This window comes from Mytilus californianus, unplaced genomic scaffold (assembly GCF_021869535.1).
Source record: "Mytilus californianus isolate M0D057914Y unplaced genomic scaffold, xbMytCali1.0.p SCAF_4, whole genome shotgun sequence".
Classification (NCBI taxonomy): Eukaryota; Metazoa; Mollusca; class Bivalvia; order Mytilida; family Mytilidae; genus Mytilus; species Mytilus californianus.
This window is the reverse complement of record NW_026262690.1, coordinates 79,684,737-79,704,099: the sequence shown is the minus strand read 5'-3', so window position 1 is coordinate 79,704,099 and position 19,363 is coordinate 79,684,737. Positions and strand designations below refer to the sequence as shown.

The following is a 19,363-nucleotide window of genomic DNA, read 5'->3' as shown; positions in this document are numbered from 1 at the left end:
TCAGGAGATATAAAACACTGACAGGGAATATGAGTTTCTTCTATCGAGTAATACTTAAATATTCTTCCGTTGGATATTGATGATTGATTCATTGTGTTTAACGCCACTTTCAGCACTATTTACAATATCATGGCGGCCAGTTTGTATTGGTGAAAGAAGCCGGAGTATTCGGTTGGGTATTGATGATAGAACGAAAAAGACTTGCAAAGTCCTTTGACAACTTACAGTGTTTTGAATGGTGGATATAACTCATATCAGGTTAAAGATTGAAATCCCCACAAACTCAGATCATTACCATTCATGCATTGCAAATTGCATACTGGTGATAAAAAATCAAGTATCTCGTAGGTCATATTCATGATTACCAGAACTAATTTGAAAGAAAAAGGATGACTTTAAAGAGGTATTGCTAAATTTCTTCTTAATTAGTTTCCGTATGAGGTCAAAACTCGATCGCCAAAGTAAAAAAAACCGCCGTGCAAATTGATAGGACATTTGGCGAAACACATTGTTTGTGACGATTGTTGTATATTAATGCAAATTTTACGCATTTCCAAAATTAATTATTATGCACGACCAAGAAGATTAAATAAGATCTAAAAAATAACAAGAAACTCAGGGGAAATTTAGATCATAAATTATTGGTCAACTGAGTTCATTAGTTTTTAAAGTCAAATACATTTTTCTTCAATATCTCAAACTTTTATTTTTTTATTTTTGCAACCTCATTCAATTTGTCAATTGCCTTTAAAACTATTCCAGTTTGCTCTCAGTCTATCGGATGTTAAGTCGCCTACTAAAGCTGATATTAGATTTTACTTTTTTGTTGCAAATCAAGGATTCCTAATTAGTATTTTGGCTCGGGGTATTAAGTTCCTGAGATGTTCCAAAGGGACATAACTGAGTCCACTCATACTGTATGGGAACAAATCAAAAGTGTATTGGTTAAGGATGGTTGTCTCGGTTTTAAAGAACTGATAGAGATGAGAATGAAAAAAAAAAACAACAAAACAAACAGATGAAAATAATAATAACAGTAATAATAATGGTGTTAAAATAAAGACCCCCCCCCCCCCCAAAAAAAAAGACAGAAAAAACGAGTTGGACGGACAAGGTCATGTGAAAAGATTTTCTTAAAATAGACCGTGAAATCACAGACGCTTGGGACAAAGACCCCTCTTTTGGTAAATAATCTTTAATATGTCAACTTATTTTCACTTATCTAATGTGGATGCATCAAATATAAACTTAATTGATCGTAATATCGCATGGGTAAGAGCAAGGTCAAATTAAATCAGAGAAAATAAGTTGTAATATTAAAGAATTTATAGTAAAAAATGTAACTGTTTAGTTAATATGATTTAAAAACTAAATGAGTTAATTAAGAATGAACTTCAATGTTGATAGTGAAAAAAGAGTCGAGCGCACATAAATCGGTACAGGTGTACCACACCGATATTCGCGTGCCCGTCAAAAGTTAGGAGCTATGTTGGAAGTTGTCTAATGTCATATCAAAGTTTTTGAAATTTTTTTATTTATTGCAGAGATTTGAAATTTGCAGTTTAATTTATTCAAAACTTGTGTAGACTGGACGATTTAGAACTGCACATATTGTCTATTGTTGACTCTTCTATTGGTCTTTGGTTTTTATGTTGTAGGATTGCTGTCTCGTTGACGTTTACTCCATATCCTTTTAATTTTATTGATAGTTGTTTGGAATCTGGTAAGTATAGAAGGGTCATATCAAACATGTCAAAAGAAACTAAATCAAAGAGGAATAACTCTATACCTACTGTGAACGAATGGGACAAACAGATGTTTTAACTAAAATGACAATTTAAACTTTTTTTTATTTATGTTTGTAAAAGAAAAATAAACAAAATCTTTCAGTCTGTAGTATGTGAAATAACTGACATACTAATGTCTACATGTTTTCGCTACAAATGCAGATAACAAGATTTATATTTATTAATCGTTGAAAAAATTGAAGGCTGTCTTTCTTAGCACTCTACATACGGATAGAAATCACCCAATGAAAATAATTTTTAAGCGCAAAATGATAATTTCATATCTTATTCGAACGAAAAAAATTTTGTTAACGGACGATATAACTAATAATGTTTGACGTGCATTTTTTACCGAACAAAATAGATAACGAAGTTTGATAATATTTATCACAGTAAGTTTGTGTACACTAAATGTGTGATTGATAACACGATGGTATATTTAATTCATCCAGACATATTTTAAATGTACAGTCATGACTTCGGTTAAAGTTGCTGTTCGTGTAAGACCAATGAATCTGAGGTAATTAACAAACCTTTTCACCTTCCCATATCCTAATGTTTTGCATTTTCTTGGTCAAATCATAGATGGGTTTATACATCTATGGTCAAATTATCTGTCGTCCAACTTACTATATTTATATATATTACTAGTGTGAAACTAGCCGGCGATAACAGCATGATACTTATTTATACGTTTTAGTTAATCAAGGGCGTTATATTATAATCTTCCTGTTAAAATCATCGAGATGTTGTATGATAGTCTGGTTTTTAGTACCACGGGATAAGTACGAGGACATCTTTAAGGGTTAACAGTCCACAAACTGTTGTTGTTTTAAAGGTTGCTGGTAGTTGATGAAATCCCATACAATACACATGGATTTAACCTTAAGACCAATGACAAAACGCCGGCAGTAACATAACAGTGCATAATTGTGCATAGCTAAACTATAGACATTTGCGAGTCCAAAAACCAAATAAACAAAGTCCATATTACAAATCATTTCTTTACCATTTTAGTAAAAAAGAAGAGTTCTCAAATGTTAGCTGTCTTCATCCTTGCTGGATTTATATAAGTAAATCGGAAAATTTGGCGTTTTGTGGTTTACTGGCGAGGAGCGGAAAGGTCTCTCTCGGGACATCGGGATTGAACCTTTATTTTTTGGGGGGAATTCGGGATTGAACCTTGATTTTTGTGGGAATTCGGGATTGGGCCTTTATTTTCGCGGAATTCGGGATATACACCTATCGGGACTCGGATAACATACCGGCATGTTTTAAATCTTGTCATAAATATGTTGTTTCAGATAAAAAAGAAAACCCCTTCAGTTAGTCAAATTTAAGCTTTTTATCGAACATATTTAAATAAGTCAATTTGTAATATATCAAATGATTGACATTTTACAGGGAACGAGATGCAAATGCTGATGTGGTCGTTAAATTTACGGATAAGATCATACTAACAAATAATAAGGTAAGAAAACCTCATGTGTACAGTCTCATATCATTGGGGCGCGCTATTATGCATGATTAAACCAGTTTCGGGTGTTACCCGTATGCATTCATTCACTGGTGATATAGTCCCGTAAGTGTTGGCGGATTTTTTTTTATCTGAACATGATTGTTAGCAAGTTTTATTGGAATTGAAAGAATTCAAGATTATGTTTACAGAGGTGATTTGTTTATTATACCCTCATTGTATCTTCTGACTTTTGCTTTTTTTTATGTTTACAGAGGTGATTTGTTTATTATACCCTCATTGTATCTTCTGACTTTTGCTTTTTTTTAAAGATTTGCATCAAAGGACACCTGTATTTATAATGAATAACTTGTACCTGTAATTAAGAATGTCTGTCAAAATACTCAAAATCTGCCGTGATCTATCTCTGAGGTTTCGGTCATCTCTAGGCATTTATAATTTGGTCACATGTTAGGAAATACGCGTCGTAATCTTGTTAAATTCTAAACATTCACATATGTATATGTGATCCTGTGAATTTTAGTATAAAAAAAGTATAATAACAAAAATAACGAACTCCAAGGAAAATTCAAAACGGAAAATCCTTTATCAATTTCAAAATCAAAAACTCAAACACATCAAACGAATGGAAAACAACTTTAATGCTGTATTGTATTCCGTGCTTCTTGCTAAAAAAATGTAATTTGTTAAAAAGTATAATCGATTGCACGAGGTACATGCACAATGATAAAAAGAATGTGTTTTCTAATAGGTTAGGCGGGGCTCATAATTCCTTAATCTTGGGTTGCTTTTAAATAGCACGAGTTGCTTAATCATTTATGGATAGAAATTCAAGATACTGTGAAAGTACTCTGGTGTGAAGTAAAGTAAGGAGAAAGGCCCTCTCTCCTATTGTATTTTTGATTACTGTATAAAAAACGATAGCTGAAAAAATTGAAAATCAATCTTTACTTGTTTAAACTTATTCAACGCATTATCAATAGTGTAAACATTAGTAATTAGGAAGTTTGATATGAACGTCTACTTAAAATTACTTTCATTATAAGATTCCAGAGTTTGGTTGTGAAGGAGACGTAGCTAGAGAAGCCACTCGTACCAAAGAATTTTCCTTCAATTACATTTTTTGGTCTGTGGATCAGGATGATCCAAATTATTGTTCGCAGGAAAAGGTAAACCATACATTTTGTTTCAAGATCATATACTGTTATGATGAATATGACGACAACTGGGACGACCATGACGATGACGTCGACAGCGGACTTTTCGGAGAAATTAAATGAGTTAATACGGTTACAAATTTGGAATGATTACGTATTAAATGCGTTGCTAATGTTGCACTTGTTGTATTTCTATCACATTTTTAAATGAAGAAATGAAAGTTTAATATCAATTTAATATAGTGATTTTTAAAATAAATAAATTGTACAATGAAGAAACCATGCTATTGGTAGGTTTTTCAGGAATTTGGAACAGACATTGTGTCGTCTGCTTATGATGGTTACAATGCATGCGCATTCGCTTATGGTCAACCTGGCTCAGGTAAAACCTACACAATGATCGGAACGCAGGTATGTTAATATGGGTACACAAAACAACTTTTGACTTATTGTTTGACTGTTGGTTGCTTAACGTTCAGTGGCAAATATTTCAGGCATGTTCAGGACGAGAACAATTTAACAATAAATACAATATGTAGGGCCTTAATAGAGGCTGTCCGGGATGAAGGTTGGGGAAATATGGACTGCCACTGGTACATGAGGATATATTGGATAAGGACCGATATCTTGCCTTGCAACAGGCCATCTACGGACCCATCAATGAGTTGTTGCAAGGATTTTTAATGTACAAGAGCGTGTCACTCTCTTTATACGAGGCATCGGATTTAACGTCCCCATTCTGACCGGACGTGGCTACGTACTTGTATATCCCGCACACTCAAACACACACCTCACTCTGGCAAGGATTTTACTGCCGGTCGGAAGAAGACCAAAGTGACCATATATCTATTCCCCAGTCACCCTTTTGTAGATATATTTTACAAATAAGATAAAAAAAAAACAGCACGTTAACAAAAATCACATAAACTACAAATGCCAATACACTTTTATTATTTCTAATTTGTATGTGATGTTGTCCATCACTTGTGTGTGATTATATCATCAGCAGGACAAACTCGCCCGCGCGTAGTAATCTTTGACATTACTTCAAAGAAAAAATATCATTATATCTCATTACTTATTTCAAACTTGATCGATGAACTATAATTAGTACCTGTTATCGTGTAATCTACCATTAAAAAGCTCTTGATTCATGGATGACATTAAATTGTTTTTAATGTTTAAGGAAAATAGAGGTCTAATTCCGAGGATATGTGATGTAAGTATACTAAAAATAGACTAGATAATAAAAGACACACACTTACTCCTAGATATCTTACCAGTTACGTCAATTGAAATACATCATGCCAAATTTGTTATGCTAGTGGCACGTTTAAAGATTACTCTTTATAGTGAATGACCAGATTCAAAGTTTGGGGAAGACAGTATGCAATCAGAGACCGTTCTATTGAATTAAATATTACTGGTTAAGAAAATTGAGAGGTAGATATCATTCTATTTAGTTTTGAAGCTTTTGTTTTTACATCAGTTTGTCAATGTTTTTTTTTGTTAAGGTACTTTAGGTTTTTCTTAACCAGTAATATTTAATTCAAAGTACCTTCACAAAAAAACATTGACAAACTGATGTAAAAACAAAAGCTTCAAAACTAAATAGAATGATATCTACCTCTCAAAACAGAACTTAATTTTTTAACTGATGGATAAAAAGGGGTGTACTATATGCATCATCAACAACTGGAAAACGAAATATTCACAAAAAATAAGGTAGAGTTCAGTATATGGTCTTCAATTATAAACAAGTGTATTTGCAATACTGTGGATTCATTATTATTCATTAAGTACCAATTTTCTTGGATTTCATGGGTAAAGGTTTACCACGAATTTAACTATTCAACGAAGAATACATTGTCCATAGACTTGTATATGGACTTTTGTAAATCCACGAAATCAAATATCTACGAAAATACATTTTTTTCTCAATCCACGAAAATTGGTACCCACGAAAAAAACTGAATCCACAATATTTACAGCTATAAACCGTTCCTGGTCTTCACAACAGAATATGGAGCAGGCAACCAAAAATCATTAGTGAAAGAAAAACGACGAAAGCGGTACCAGAAAGCTGGTTATTGAGTGACACATACTTAACTAAAACACACACACACACACGAAATGTGCGACTGAACTTAAGTGCGCTATGAATGAAGGAAACAGTTACTAACACAGATCTGCGACAACACAAAATTCCCTAAAGGATAAAATAGACAACCACACAACCACGGAAAAGGTTTATTAGTAGGAAAATTCTGTGTCACAAGGGAAATGTTGACGTTGATAACTATAAGATAGGTATCTTTATTTTCGCCCTCTCAAAAATTTTGAAGGTCAAATTATTCAAAGCTATCATTACGTAGGACCTGACTACCATCAAAAGAACAGTGTTGTTGAAATCAAGCTTGATTATACCGATGAAAGGCATATATAATATTGATTATACAATTAGTTTGTAGATCTAACTGATACAACGCTAATAATATTTGTTTAATGTCATCATATGTGCAGACAGCAAGTAGTATCTATAATATTATTTGTCCAATATCGAGTATGTTTTTCGAGACGCGTAGTAAGACTCAATAACACAAATAAACGAATTTCCATTTTCTTTACGTACCTGTCAATGTTAGTATAATAAGTCATTGTCTTTATTAGGATATTTTTCTGAAGATGAATGACCAGTCTGCAACATATAGAACAGAAATAAGGTAAATGTTACTACAAATTGAATACAAGACTTATCTTTATATAAGATATTTTACCCAATATTTAGCGACACTTCAATTTTTAAACATGACAAAAATCCAAAAACAAACAATCACATTGCCACTATTGCAGAGAACATTTTTGCTGTTGTGTCGTTATAATCTTACTGGAAAGTCTGATATGGCCTGAAATGGCGGACAAATGTCAACAAGGAACGTGTTACAACGGTTCATACTTATTGTGCACTGAAAAGCCCATGGACTTTTTTCATACTAATTATAAGATTCGACGATTGAATTTAAACGAGATTTCTTGTATCTTGTATATAGGATTAGTTTTAATATTCGCCTGGAATAGTAATTATTTGAAAGACAAATTAGGAAAACAAATAATATAAAAAAAACAACAGCTAAAGCTCCCAATGGTGATTGGAAGATAAACTTCGTTTTTGATAAATTCATAAGCTGTTACAAAATAAAAAGATAGCAGGGAGCAATCAGTCATAATTCGCAGGACAAAAACACCATAGACAATGAAAAAGGCTATAAAAACAACTCACGAAAAGGAAAACTTAAGATTGATCAACACGAAACCAAGAAAAAAATGGCATGGATGAACCAATGGTGCTACGAATGGCAGTTCCTTCTCCACTAGTGACACGCGACGTGCTGCTCCGGACAAGTTAACATCCGTTTAAAAGTCGCATTCGATAAATCGTAATACACGAGGACAGGAGGACGGGTTTTCATTGGAATGAACGTAACTTAATTTATGATTGATTATTCATCTAAATATTGTATGCTAATTAAATATTTTTTATTCTACGTTTTTTTCAAAATCTTTTTAAAAAAAAACCACAAAGTTATGCCTGATTTGCTCGTTATTTGTAGCATGTATGCTGCCGTTTTATCTACATATACTGCTATAATTTGCTCTTGCATTTCAAATGAGTTGGAGTTTAAAAATAAGCTTCCTATTATTCTAGTTTTATGGAGATATATAATGAGAGAGTTAGAGATCTACTAGAAACCCCCGATAGAGCTCGAGAGGGTTTACGTGTAAGAGAGCACCCTAAGTATGGCCCATATGTAGAAGGTAACATATCCTGGTTAAGTATATTGATGCCAGTACAAACGTTTTTTATATAGATTAGACCGTTGGTTTTTCTGTTTTAATTGTTTTACACTAGTCTTTTTGGGACCTTTTATAGCTTGCTGTTCGGTGTGAGCCAAGGCTCCGTGTTGAAGGCCGTACTTTGACCTATAATTGTTTACTTTTTACACATTGTGACTTGTATGGATAGTTGCCTCATTGGCACGCAAACCACATCTTCTTATTTATAGTTCAGATTAAAGCACCCTTACATAAAAGCGAAAACAGCTGACATTACATTACCTAGAGTAAGACACTGTGCATTGTGATTTCAAAGTATAGTTCTGAAGCAAGTTTCACGATCAGAGACATAACAAAACCGATGATAATATTAGAGGGACAATTGTGGATGTTATCTATTAAAGGATAAACATGTCTCCAATAGTAAATACCGAAGCGACAGAAAGGAGAAACATCCATATTCAGAGAAAATCTAGGCAACAGTTGTTTATCGATATTCAAATCTCATTAATTGATTAAGACGATACAAATCATGGTAACAAAAAAAACAAACAAAAAAAACCCTTTTTTTAAGCTCAACAATTATGTAAACTACATTGATATTGTGTTTGATTATAATCAAGCACTTGCTTACCACATCGAACGATCTTGTTGTCTTATATATAAACTAATAATAGTAGCCATGAATAACGAAATATTCATAGACAAGATAGTGGGTGTCATTGTCATATCAATTCTAAGGTTAACAACAAAATATATATTCTTTTGATCAGATTAAAGATTCATTGAAATTACTCTGATCATACCATGAGGATTTGAATAACAATTATAAACTCAATTTTGAAACTCATAGAAGTAATATATAGGATAAAAAGAACCAAACAAAACCTGCGATGAAATACAATTTATAATTTTGTTCCTATAGATTTATCCCACCATATAGCAGATAGCTTACAAGATGCAAATGACCTCATTCGAATAGGCGAAACGAATAGGTAAGAGTAACAGAAGTCTTGAGAAATTACTACTGCTGGATATTATTGATCATGTATATTGTCAAAAAACGAGGTATGACATATTGCTCATGCTTTTGTTTCATTCAGAGATGTCCAAAATTCGCAGATGGAATTTGGGTATTAAAGATTTTAAAACATGACTTTTAAAGTGTGTGTTGTTTTTAAATGAATATATGTATATCGATAAAGTAGAAAGATCACTCTACAATATTCTTTGCTATTATAGACAATTTTGTTTTTCTGCATACACATTTTTTGGGGTTAAAATTTCATCGACATACGGGATAAACCAAAGACTTTCAAATTGATTTTTGCTGCTCTTCCCTAAGAATGCGGCATTTAGGTGTAAGCGCAAATACTGGTCGGCTGGGAGTTGAACTAACTAGTCCGGGAAGGCTGATATGTCTTCATTAGGACTGTTTCCTTGTGAACTAGCAATATAAAAATCGGACTCAGCGTGTCGGTTTTGTATAAAACATGATTCATATTAATATCAAATTGACATATTATAGTTCTGATATTGATGTAACATTTGCCTTTGGATGTTAAACGCCGATCAATCATCATCGTCATCGTCATCGTCATCATCATTATAATTATTATTCATTGTTAAGCATCACAGCTAGTGCTAATAAGATGAATTAACCATACGTTTATCAAAAGTAATATTAACAAACACATCCTTCTTAGGTGATCTATTTTGAAAGCAATATTTCTATTTTAAACTAATTTAATTAAGATTTCGTATTTATTAGCAATGAATTCATAATGTAAAAATCGAAAGGAATCACAACAGAGATCATAACGCGGAATTTATTAAACGTTTATTTTAATTCATTTCATACAAATGATAGTCACTTTTATATGAAATATTTTGAAACTTCAGATGTACAGCACCAACCAATATGAATGACGTCAGCAGCAGGTCACATGCCATATTTACTCTCATATTTACTCAGGTACTCTCATTTTAATATTTTCACTATATGTCTATATCATAATATTTTGTATATATGTTGAACATTTATAAATCTAAATATGAAATGCATTCCTTGAGTTTTCTGTTTTATCTATGCGTCTATCAAAACTAAGAATTGACAGATTGCACAGTAGATTGTAATGAAAGTTTTAGAAAAAATATTGTCCTTTGGTAATGAATAATTGTTTTTTTAATATGATGGTTTTAGTTTTATGATAGCTATGTATGAAACGATTTACCTTAAACACTCAAACCTAGACATTTGAAAACCAGGTATTTATGAGTAAATCTTGAAATCATCACTTAATCATAACTGGTGCTGATGTTCATTTGCAAAAGGATACTAATATGTAATACCAACCAAAATTTGAAAAAAAATAAGATAACATTATATTGTTTCCCTTTCTCGAGAACTCCAAACCAAAGACTATACAGTAACAACTAACATATCCAATTAAAGTCTTTTTTTTTCATTATCGTCTTACTTTTTAATAACCGTTGTTTTCGCAAATTTTTATTTGTTTTAGGCTAGAATATTTAATGGAATGCCTTATGAAACCCAAAGTAGAATTCATTTGGTGGATCTGGCTGGAAGGTTGGTTCCCATGAGTAACATATACCCAGTAGCCAGTGCTCAAATTCTAAAATTATCCTAACGAATACTTTGCAATTTTCAGTTCATAATTTTTGTAATCATTCTAAAAAACAATTACTTGAGCAAAGTTGACATACGACGGCTTTTTTCTGTTCATTTTGTTATGCTCTCAAACGTAATATTGTTTTTTTAGCTTTCTTAGCTTTTGGTCTCGACACTACTTTATGAAGATTGTTCCATAATCACGTGTCGTCCACTTGAAATTTTTTATTTTAATAATTTGATAACGCTGCTTGTGGAAATTAATCTTCGTGGGAATCATTCGGCCTGTAGTCAGTGCTTTATTGTAGCATGATTTAAATGACATATTTTGCATGTAGTTATAAGTTAATAAATTTTTTGGAATTGTACTTTTACTTATGTTGAACTTTAATGGTCAATGATTTTTTTATTGAATTTTGCTAATTAAATTTTGTCTTAATAGCGAGAGTGCAGATGCTTCAGGGGCTACTGGACAAAGACTGAAAGAAGGTGGTAATATAAACAGATCACTAGTCACTCTTGGGACAGTTATAACACTACTAGGTAAATTTCTCGGTTTACAATTTGTGCATGGAAAAAGATATCAGTAAAATGTGAAAAAAATATGTTCTTTAAAAGTTTAATTTAACTTGTAAAATAATTAAGAATTCTAAAAATTTCGAAAATTGAGTACATTTTATTGTCAAAGATTATTTTTTTATATAACGTTACTGTAGCAATGTATAAATGTCATCTGTGATGTCACAAAGATGAAAGGGTTGTATCTGGCATAACTGATAATAATACATATGAGCAGCATCCTATCTTGTGGAGACTTTTCAAGAATGATAACTGAGAAAATCATGACAATTCACAATTTTCAAATTCTATAATAAGGAAAGCAAACTCAAAGTACGCATGCTGTTTCTTTTAATTTCTATTTTGGGATTCAAACTTAAAATATAACAAATACGACATCATTACTTGAAAAAATGTCCTTCTTTAGATTTTCTACTATTACCACTACTTTTTCTTTTACTAGTTAAAGTATTCTACTATTTCTACTTCTGCTAAGATGATAATTGTTTTTCTCAATATATTGAAACTGTTGTATTAGGGTTTTTTCAAAGTCTGCTTATTTCTATTCAGCTAAATCTTCCGACACAGACATAGAGAAAAAAGTTTTTATTCCATACAGAAATTCTAAATTAACATGGTTGCTTAAGGATAGTCTTGGTGGTAACTCTAGAACTTTTATGATAGCAAGTAAGTGAAGAATCATTTCGAATGCTTATTTACTATTACATTTTCCCTTATGATATACATTTGATATGTCAGAAGGTGTAGTTAGCAATTGTATTAAATAATGTAATAAAAACTTTTACATTTCTCCAAAATCAAGCACATTTTAGCTAAATGAGAATAAAAAGTGTTCCAGATGGAAGATGGCATCTAAAAAGTTTTTTTTTTTAAATTTGTTATGTAACAGACTGTCTGTACTTCCGCTTATGGACTGTTTAACTATGATAGCAGCATTTTTTAAATAATCTGTAGCTAATACATTATCAGTACCAGAATTTATGCAAACGAGACGATTTTAATTTTGAAATTATCAATTTCCCCCACCTTAGAAGTAATATACCAACTTCACCTGCATATGGGATATACATTTCTCAACCCATTCGGTATTCAAGAGCTTGCAGCTGCTACTCAGACTTTATAAAACGTCACCAGTGTCTGAGCAGAAAGTTGATGAAACAACGTTATATCAAAGAACATTCGTCCTTTAAAAAAATGTTCATCGGAAGATATCAAGACCTTTTTGATAAATATTCCGTATTAACTTCACAAATAATACACGATGGTCTTGAAGCATAGATTATAAGTACTGACGTTGTTTATCATCTTAATTACGTGTTGTTCTTTTTCTTTTTCTTTGTATATTTCAAAACTTTACTGTTTAGCCTATTTTGGTAATATACTTTTAGCGTGGCTCGGTATTTATACATCCCGCCATTGTGTTATTGTGCTATGGACTATTTTTTATTCTTGTTTTTCATTTTTACTTATATACTTTCCCTATTGTTAATTTTCCTTTTTTGGACGGCGATGTTCCTCTGGCACCATCTTACGGTGTTTAAATATTCCAACTTGTTCGTTATGCCCATGTCTGTAGTGACGTTTTGGATTTCAATGAACGTAATCTATGTATAACTGGTAAATTATTAAGTCAGGAATTTCGTTACCACAAATTACTTAAAACCTTTACTAAATTCTTCCATAGATACAAAGATATGGTTTGCAAGTTTGGCTGTAACTGTAAAAAACTTATTTCAGACGGAATAGCACATCCTAAATTTTACGGTGATGTTGTTGCCCGAGCCCGGAAGTTTGTATACGATCCGGAAAAACTTATCAATCCTTTAAATGAACTTATTCTAAAAGGTTACCAATTCAATACCGTAATTGGATCTTTGAATATTGTTTTATTGGTATAAATAATGATTTTGTTATCAGTAAATTAAAATCATACTAAAAAGTTTTGTTATACACATATGCACTTTAACGGAACTACAATCTGTCGATACCTTTATTTTGGCATTGCACAAGGTCGTGTTTTTCTCTGACTGTTAATGACGTCTTTTCACTAAATCAATAGGATGTTGGATGTGTACCGATTGATATCTTAGATACATGATTTTTTTATGAGTTGTTATTGGCTATGAACCAGCTGTCAGTAACTGCGAGTACTCTCAGATCTGTACTTAATGTCCTTTTTGTTGTTAGGGATGAGGGATGGATAAATACCCTGCCACGTCGGGTCTGTGTTTCTGTTTGATGTTTTCTGCTTTGTATCGATCTGATGAGTTAAGCCTTTTTCAACTGATTTTTATAGTGTGTTTTTATGTTGTGCTGTTAAATAACTGTCCCAGGTTAGGGGGGGGGGGGGTTTGAGCGCTCACAAATGTGTTTTCCCCGCTACATTCTTTATGTGCCTGTCCCAAGTCAGGAGCCTATAGTTCAGTGGTTGTCGTTGGTTCATTTCTGTCATATTTGTTTTTCGTAAATTGTTTTGTTATAAATTAGGCTTTCAGTTTTCTCAATTGAATGGTTTCATATTTTTCATTTCGGGGCTGTTTATAGCCGACTATAAAACTATATGGGTTTTTCTCATTGTTGAAGGCCGTACGGTTGCCTATAATTGCTTACATCCACTTAATTTGAACTTTCGTCGATAGTTGTCTCATTGGCAATCATACCTTATCTCTTTATTTTTATTTTGTCTATAGAGTGTCTATATGCCATTTTGTTTTTCTATAACACAGTGTTGATTGCTGTTCCCCTATTTTTGACATTTTTACCTATAATGTCTTTGTTTTGCTCACACATTGTTGTCAATATAATGGAATTCTATGCGACTGTCATACAAGTGAGAGGTTTAGCTAGCTATAAAACCAGGTTTTATCCATCATTTTCTACATAAGGAAATGCCTGTACCAAGTCAGGAATATGACAGTTGTTTTCCATTCGTTTGATGTGTTTGAGCTTTTGATTTTGCTATTTGATAAAGACTTTCCGTTTTGAATTTTCCTTGGAGTTCGTTTTTTTTTATTTTACTTTTTAAAAGGATTAAAAGACTTTAATTTCTTCCGTTCTGAACTTTGTATTTTATGTAGCAATATCCCAATAAGACCTGTTAATTTCATATGGAACATTTTGAAATTATTATTGCAGCAATATCACCAGCAGATATCAACTATAATGAAACATTAAGGACTTTGAGATATGCTGTAGGAGCAAAGAACATCGTGAACAAACCAACAAAAAATGAGGTAAAGTGTATTAGCTACCATTTGTATATCTTTAAGTTTGTCATCTCTAGATCTATTACCAAAAAGAGACAGAAAATACCAAAGGTATTCAAAGATTACGAGTCGAAGAGAATGACCATGCCATGGCATACGACGAAAGACAATGAAATTACGAACAAGCCCACAAAACACTAAATAAAAAAATTAAAGCCAGATTTATTCATTACCTAATCGTTCACATATTTGCTTGTCATAACGTATTTAAAAAAAACGCTTAAAGTAGAATAATATGTTGATTGGTAACAGATATGTACTCAATTCTTTAGGACCCTAGTGTTCGATTGATAAGAGAGATGAAAGAGGAAATATCACGCCTGAAAGCAATGCTTGGTGGAGAACTGGTATGTTATAATGTTGAGTAATTTAATAGATTTAATAACAATGAAGTTTGAAAATGTAATACATATGCATTATTACGTCGTTGATAAAATAATCATAATTTCAAAAAAACTGTTTGTAATATATATCTATAACTGTTTTGTACCTCTGTTGTTTAATACACGTAGACAATGGTATACCTTTTACACCACTAATTTTATGTGAATATTTTCCTATTTTGTTGTTATTACTCAACTGAATCAGAAAAAGTGTAAAGACTCCATATAATACTCACTCAAGAAGTGCAAGCTACATGAATCAATAATATACAAATTTAGGAATTGTGGTGTTAATGCCATATATTTGTCAATCTGTTGAATTTCTTTTCAACTTTGTTCAACTTTAACTATTTTAAACCTGCCAAATGTTTACAGGGAACCTCAAAACTTCGGACAAGCCCATGCTCAGTTAACTTAGGTAACATTGAACAGGGTAACCCGTGCCCAATTTTTTAAGAATTGATGAAATCTCTTAACTTTTCAAAATTTGTTAAGACATAATTATTGGACATGTGTCCCAGACGTTGCGGCTTAGCCAGTGCAATCGGAACCCCTGCCCGATTTGTTTTAAAATGGTTTGTTTGTATAATTGGAGTTTGGAGAAAGTACTGGTAATAGTTTTGGTTTTTAGATACCTTACTTTTGGTACTCTCAGTACTTGCTTAGACATGTTGTTTTTGAATGGTAACTCGAGTTTTAAGACATGCATATAGGCGGAAAATTATTACCGATAATAGTACAATTTTTCTTGTCCTTCCATGCTCACTTGTCTTTTGAAGTCTTGAAATACAAGAAGATCATACAGGTTTGTGGCTCATCTTTGTTTTCTCAAAAAATGAATATTATTGATAAATATTCCGTATCAACTTCACAATGACTTGTTTATCATCTTAATTACGTGTTATAGTGTTCTTTTATTTGTCTTTGTAAATTATTCACCTTTACTGTTTAGTCCTTTTTTATTAATATCCTATTGGCGTGGCTCGGTACTTTCTTTGCTTATGTGCTTTGACTATATGCCATTTTGTTTTTCTTTGTTGACATATTTGTTTGTTTTTATAGTGATTAAAATTATGACACAATGTTGACTGCTGTTCCCCTATTTTTGACATTTTTACCTATGATGTCTGTTTGTTTTGTTCACACATTGTTGTCATTGTCATACAAATGAGAGGTTTAGCTAGCTATAAATCCAGGTTTAATCTACCATTTTCTACATGGGGAAATGCCTGTACCAACTATCAATTCAGGAATATGACAGTTGTTTTCCATTCGTTTGATGTGTTTTAGCTTTTGATTTTGCCATTTGACAAGGGACTTTCCGTTTTGAATTTTCCTTGGAGTTTACCTTTTGGCAGTGCTAGTATTTCACTTGTTTCAAATTAGTTTGATTGAGAGCTTGATAATTGTATAGATACTTGTCCATTGTTAAAAACGTTATATATTGACTTCAAGATATCTTTTGGTCATTTTGTGTTTTGATAAGTTGTCGGGTTGTTTCTTTATTTTACTAATTATTGTCGAATATTCAGCGTCACTTGTAATTCTAATTCTAAACATTGTGTTGAAGGACAAGTCTGCTGAACCAAGAGTGAAAGAAATGTTACAAGAAAGTGAAGTCAGAGTTGGTATTATATAAGACAATCAAATTACAAATGTCATTTTCTGACACAATATATAATCGAGAATTAAAAATTAAAAAAAGCATTACAAGTAAAAAATGTCAATATACATATAGGAAAAATATTATTATTAAGTGTTTGAATATATCTATATTTTTAGGTAAAGCAGTTTTTATACCTTCAAATTACTTATATAATCAATTTTTAAAAGTATTTCAGACGTGATCAATGCAAGTCGATGTATTTTCTTGTCAATTCACGTAAATTTGAAATAATTGAAGTAAACCTTGGCCTTTGAAGTTTTCTTTGTATATTTAGGTGAAGGTGTTAACTGAAGAATGGACAGAAAAATGGCATGAAACCGATATAGCTGTATGTATAAAATCTAAATAGGAACCCCAATATGATTCAATATTGATATGAAACAATATAATTATGTAGAGCTTGCTCGTTTGCTTGCAGTTCTTTTAAGAATCTCATTATGTTCTTCTCGGGGCAATCTTAACTGAAATGTTTATGAGTGTTTCTTTTTCTTTTGTTGTAATCATTGCTTGTCTTTGCCTTTTCCCCCGTCACGTCTGTATGTAATATTATTTCCGCTATCAAAGTCTTAAAATTACAGTTTGTTAGAAAATTTACTTGAACACTTTCCAGTGTCTCTTTGAAAGATTTTTACGTAATTCCGAAAAGTGCTTTTGCACAAAACAATTTTGGAAAGTATAATTTGGTTTGTTCTGAAGTATTCACTTTGTTCCATTTATTTGTTCAAAAGATTGGACAGAAAAAAAATGAAGAGATATCATAAATCGGTTACCTTTCTATGTTTAGTGTTCATAGCTCTTCAAGTTTGTAGTACATTTTGGATTCCCCCCTGACAAAAAAATATTTAATCGAACTACGCATAGTCTATTCAAATCAAAATTAAATCATTATGTAATTCTACAAGTTCTGCAAGACATCAATCTTTTAATTGATAAAACATATGATAGTATTTTAATTGTTGTTTTGAACATATCATTATATTTATAATAATTTTATATTTATAGTAATTATTCTTGTTAAAATACATAATAATATTTATAATAATTTAAAAAAAATTATATTTTTTTACAGGATCATGCAATGGCTGTTCGCAAGGAAGGAAAGGGAATCATGTTAGATTCAGCACATCCCCACCTTATTGGAATTGATGATGATATATTTAGCACAGGGATAACAATGTATAATCTTAAGGTTAGATATGGAATTTATTCTATTGAATGAAAAATTAACCGGCAATGAAAAATCATACACAGAAGAAGAAAAGAACTAATCCATGATCAAAAGACGAAAAAAAAAAAAAAAAAGCAGCCAACAGTCTTCAAAACCCTAAAAGAAAATCTAAAAATTGAAAAACACAAAAACCAGAAAAAAACGGGAGTATATTGCTGTGCTCTGGAAGCGTCAAAGCGTTTGAAATTATAGCCCAATTCGACATTGACGTATGCGTTGAAAAGAGGTGCATCATAAGAAAAATCAGTATAGTTAGATAAAATCAGGCGTCATAAAATTAATACATTTCTTTTGAAAAATAATCCTCTGTATGAATATAAAAGTGATATTTAAAACGTTCTCTATTTGATACGTTCAATTCTTATCAGTAAAACAGAGCTTTAAGTAAACAAAAACTAAGGTATTACCGCTTGTTACTTTCTCCAAAACGATTCCACTTGTTTCAGGTTCCCTTTCATATTTTATCATTTTGTCTTTTAAGATCATTTCATGTATTTATCTTTTCATCATTGAAGGTTGGCATAACTACAATAGGTAGAAATGACGCGCCAATAGAGCAAGATATCAGTAAGTTATTTTATGAAGAAACTATCCATTTAATCCGTTTACGTTGGTAGCTTTCCCGTCACACATCAATGCACCAATCTTTGTATTTGAATATTCCTAGTTACTCGATCAGTCCGAAACACATGAAATTTACTTGAATTAACCTTTGCAGTTATGATCAGAAGGGATTTGTGCAAGATGAAAAAATCCGAAAATTCGCGCTCAAATATTGTGCAAATCTTTAAAATTAATTTGCATTGTCAATATTACAGCTGTAGATTAAAACACACCAACAAGTCTAAAGCACAATAGAATAATTCCGTATATACTTGAATTTACCAATAAGGAGATGTCGTTCGGCCTTCGACAAGGACAAAACCCATACCATATAGTAAGCTGTAAAAGGTAACGATATGACCAAAGTGTGAAAAACTGTGAAATTCGGAACAGAAAACCATTTGCCTGATTTATACTACAACCATGAAGGAAAAAACAAATATTGCAGTCAGAAACAAACGCCAACCAATACATTACAGGTTCATGACATGGGACTTGCACATACAGAATATGGCGAGGTTCAACATGTTTTGGAGCGCTCAACCCTCCCCTTAACTGGGACAGTAGTGTAACAACACAAAAAAGAACAACTTGTAAAATTATTTTAAAAAGGCAGAATTCATCAGTTGACAATGGGTAAAGCTAAAATAATCACATTTGTCATAGTGTTTAGTTTTAAGTCGCCTATTTGTGTCAATATTGAGATATGAAGCAGACAATCTAATTACGGTAGTATCCTTAATTCCAAGTT

At 31.9% G+C, this 19,363-nt stretch overlaps 1 protein-coding gene across 1 annotated transcript in view; it reads left to right on the top strand.

The window, feature by feature from the left end:
• Positions 1 to 2,296: 2,296 nt before the first annotated feature.
• LOC127737093 (kinesin-like protein KIF16B) overlaps positions 2,297 to 19,363 on the top strand; it is a 39,724-nt gene continuing 22,657 nt past the window's right edge. The window contains exons 1-17 of the mRNA XM_052247626.1: positions 2,297 to 2,307; positions 3,192 to 3,258; positions 4,311 to 4,433; positions 4,716 to 4,832; positions 5,608 to 5,640; positions 7,092 to 7,144; positions 8,128 to 8,217; positions 10,158 to 10,230; positions 10,778 to 10,845; positions 11,330 to 11,430; positions 12,016 to 12,132; positions 14,602 to 14,699; positions 15,005 to 15,079; positions 16,686 to 16,739; positions 17,056 to 17,109; positions 17,851 to 17,970; positions 18,525 to 18,576. Coding sequence (XP_052103586.1) covers positions 2,297 to 2,307; positions 3,192 to 3,258; positions 4,311 to 4,433; positions 4,716 to 4,832; positions 5,608 to 5,640; positions 7,092 to 7,144; positions 8,128 to 8,217; positions 10,158 to 10,230; positions 10,778 to 10,845; positions 11,330 to 11,430; positions 12,016 to 12,132; positions 14,602 to 14,699; positions 15,005 to 15,079; positions 16,686 to 16,739; positions 17,056 to 17,109; positions 17,851 to 17,970; positions 18,525 to 18,576 — 1,306 coding nt within the window. The remainder of the gene's footprint in view (positions 2,308 to 3,191; positions 3,259 to 4,310; positions 4,434 to 4,715; positions 4,833 to 5,607; positions 5,641 to 7,091; positions 7,145 to 8,127; positions 8,218 to 10,157; positions 10,231 to 10,777; positions 10,846 to 11,329; positions 11,431 to 12,015; positions 12,133 to 14,601; positions 14,700 to 15,004; positions 15,080 to 16,685; positions 16,740 to 17,055; positions 17,110 to 17,850; positions 17,971 to 18,524; positions 18,577 to 19,363) is intronic.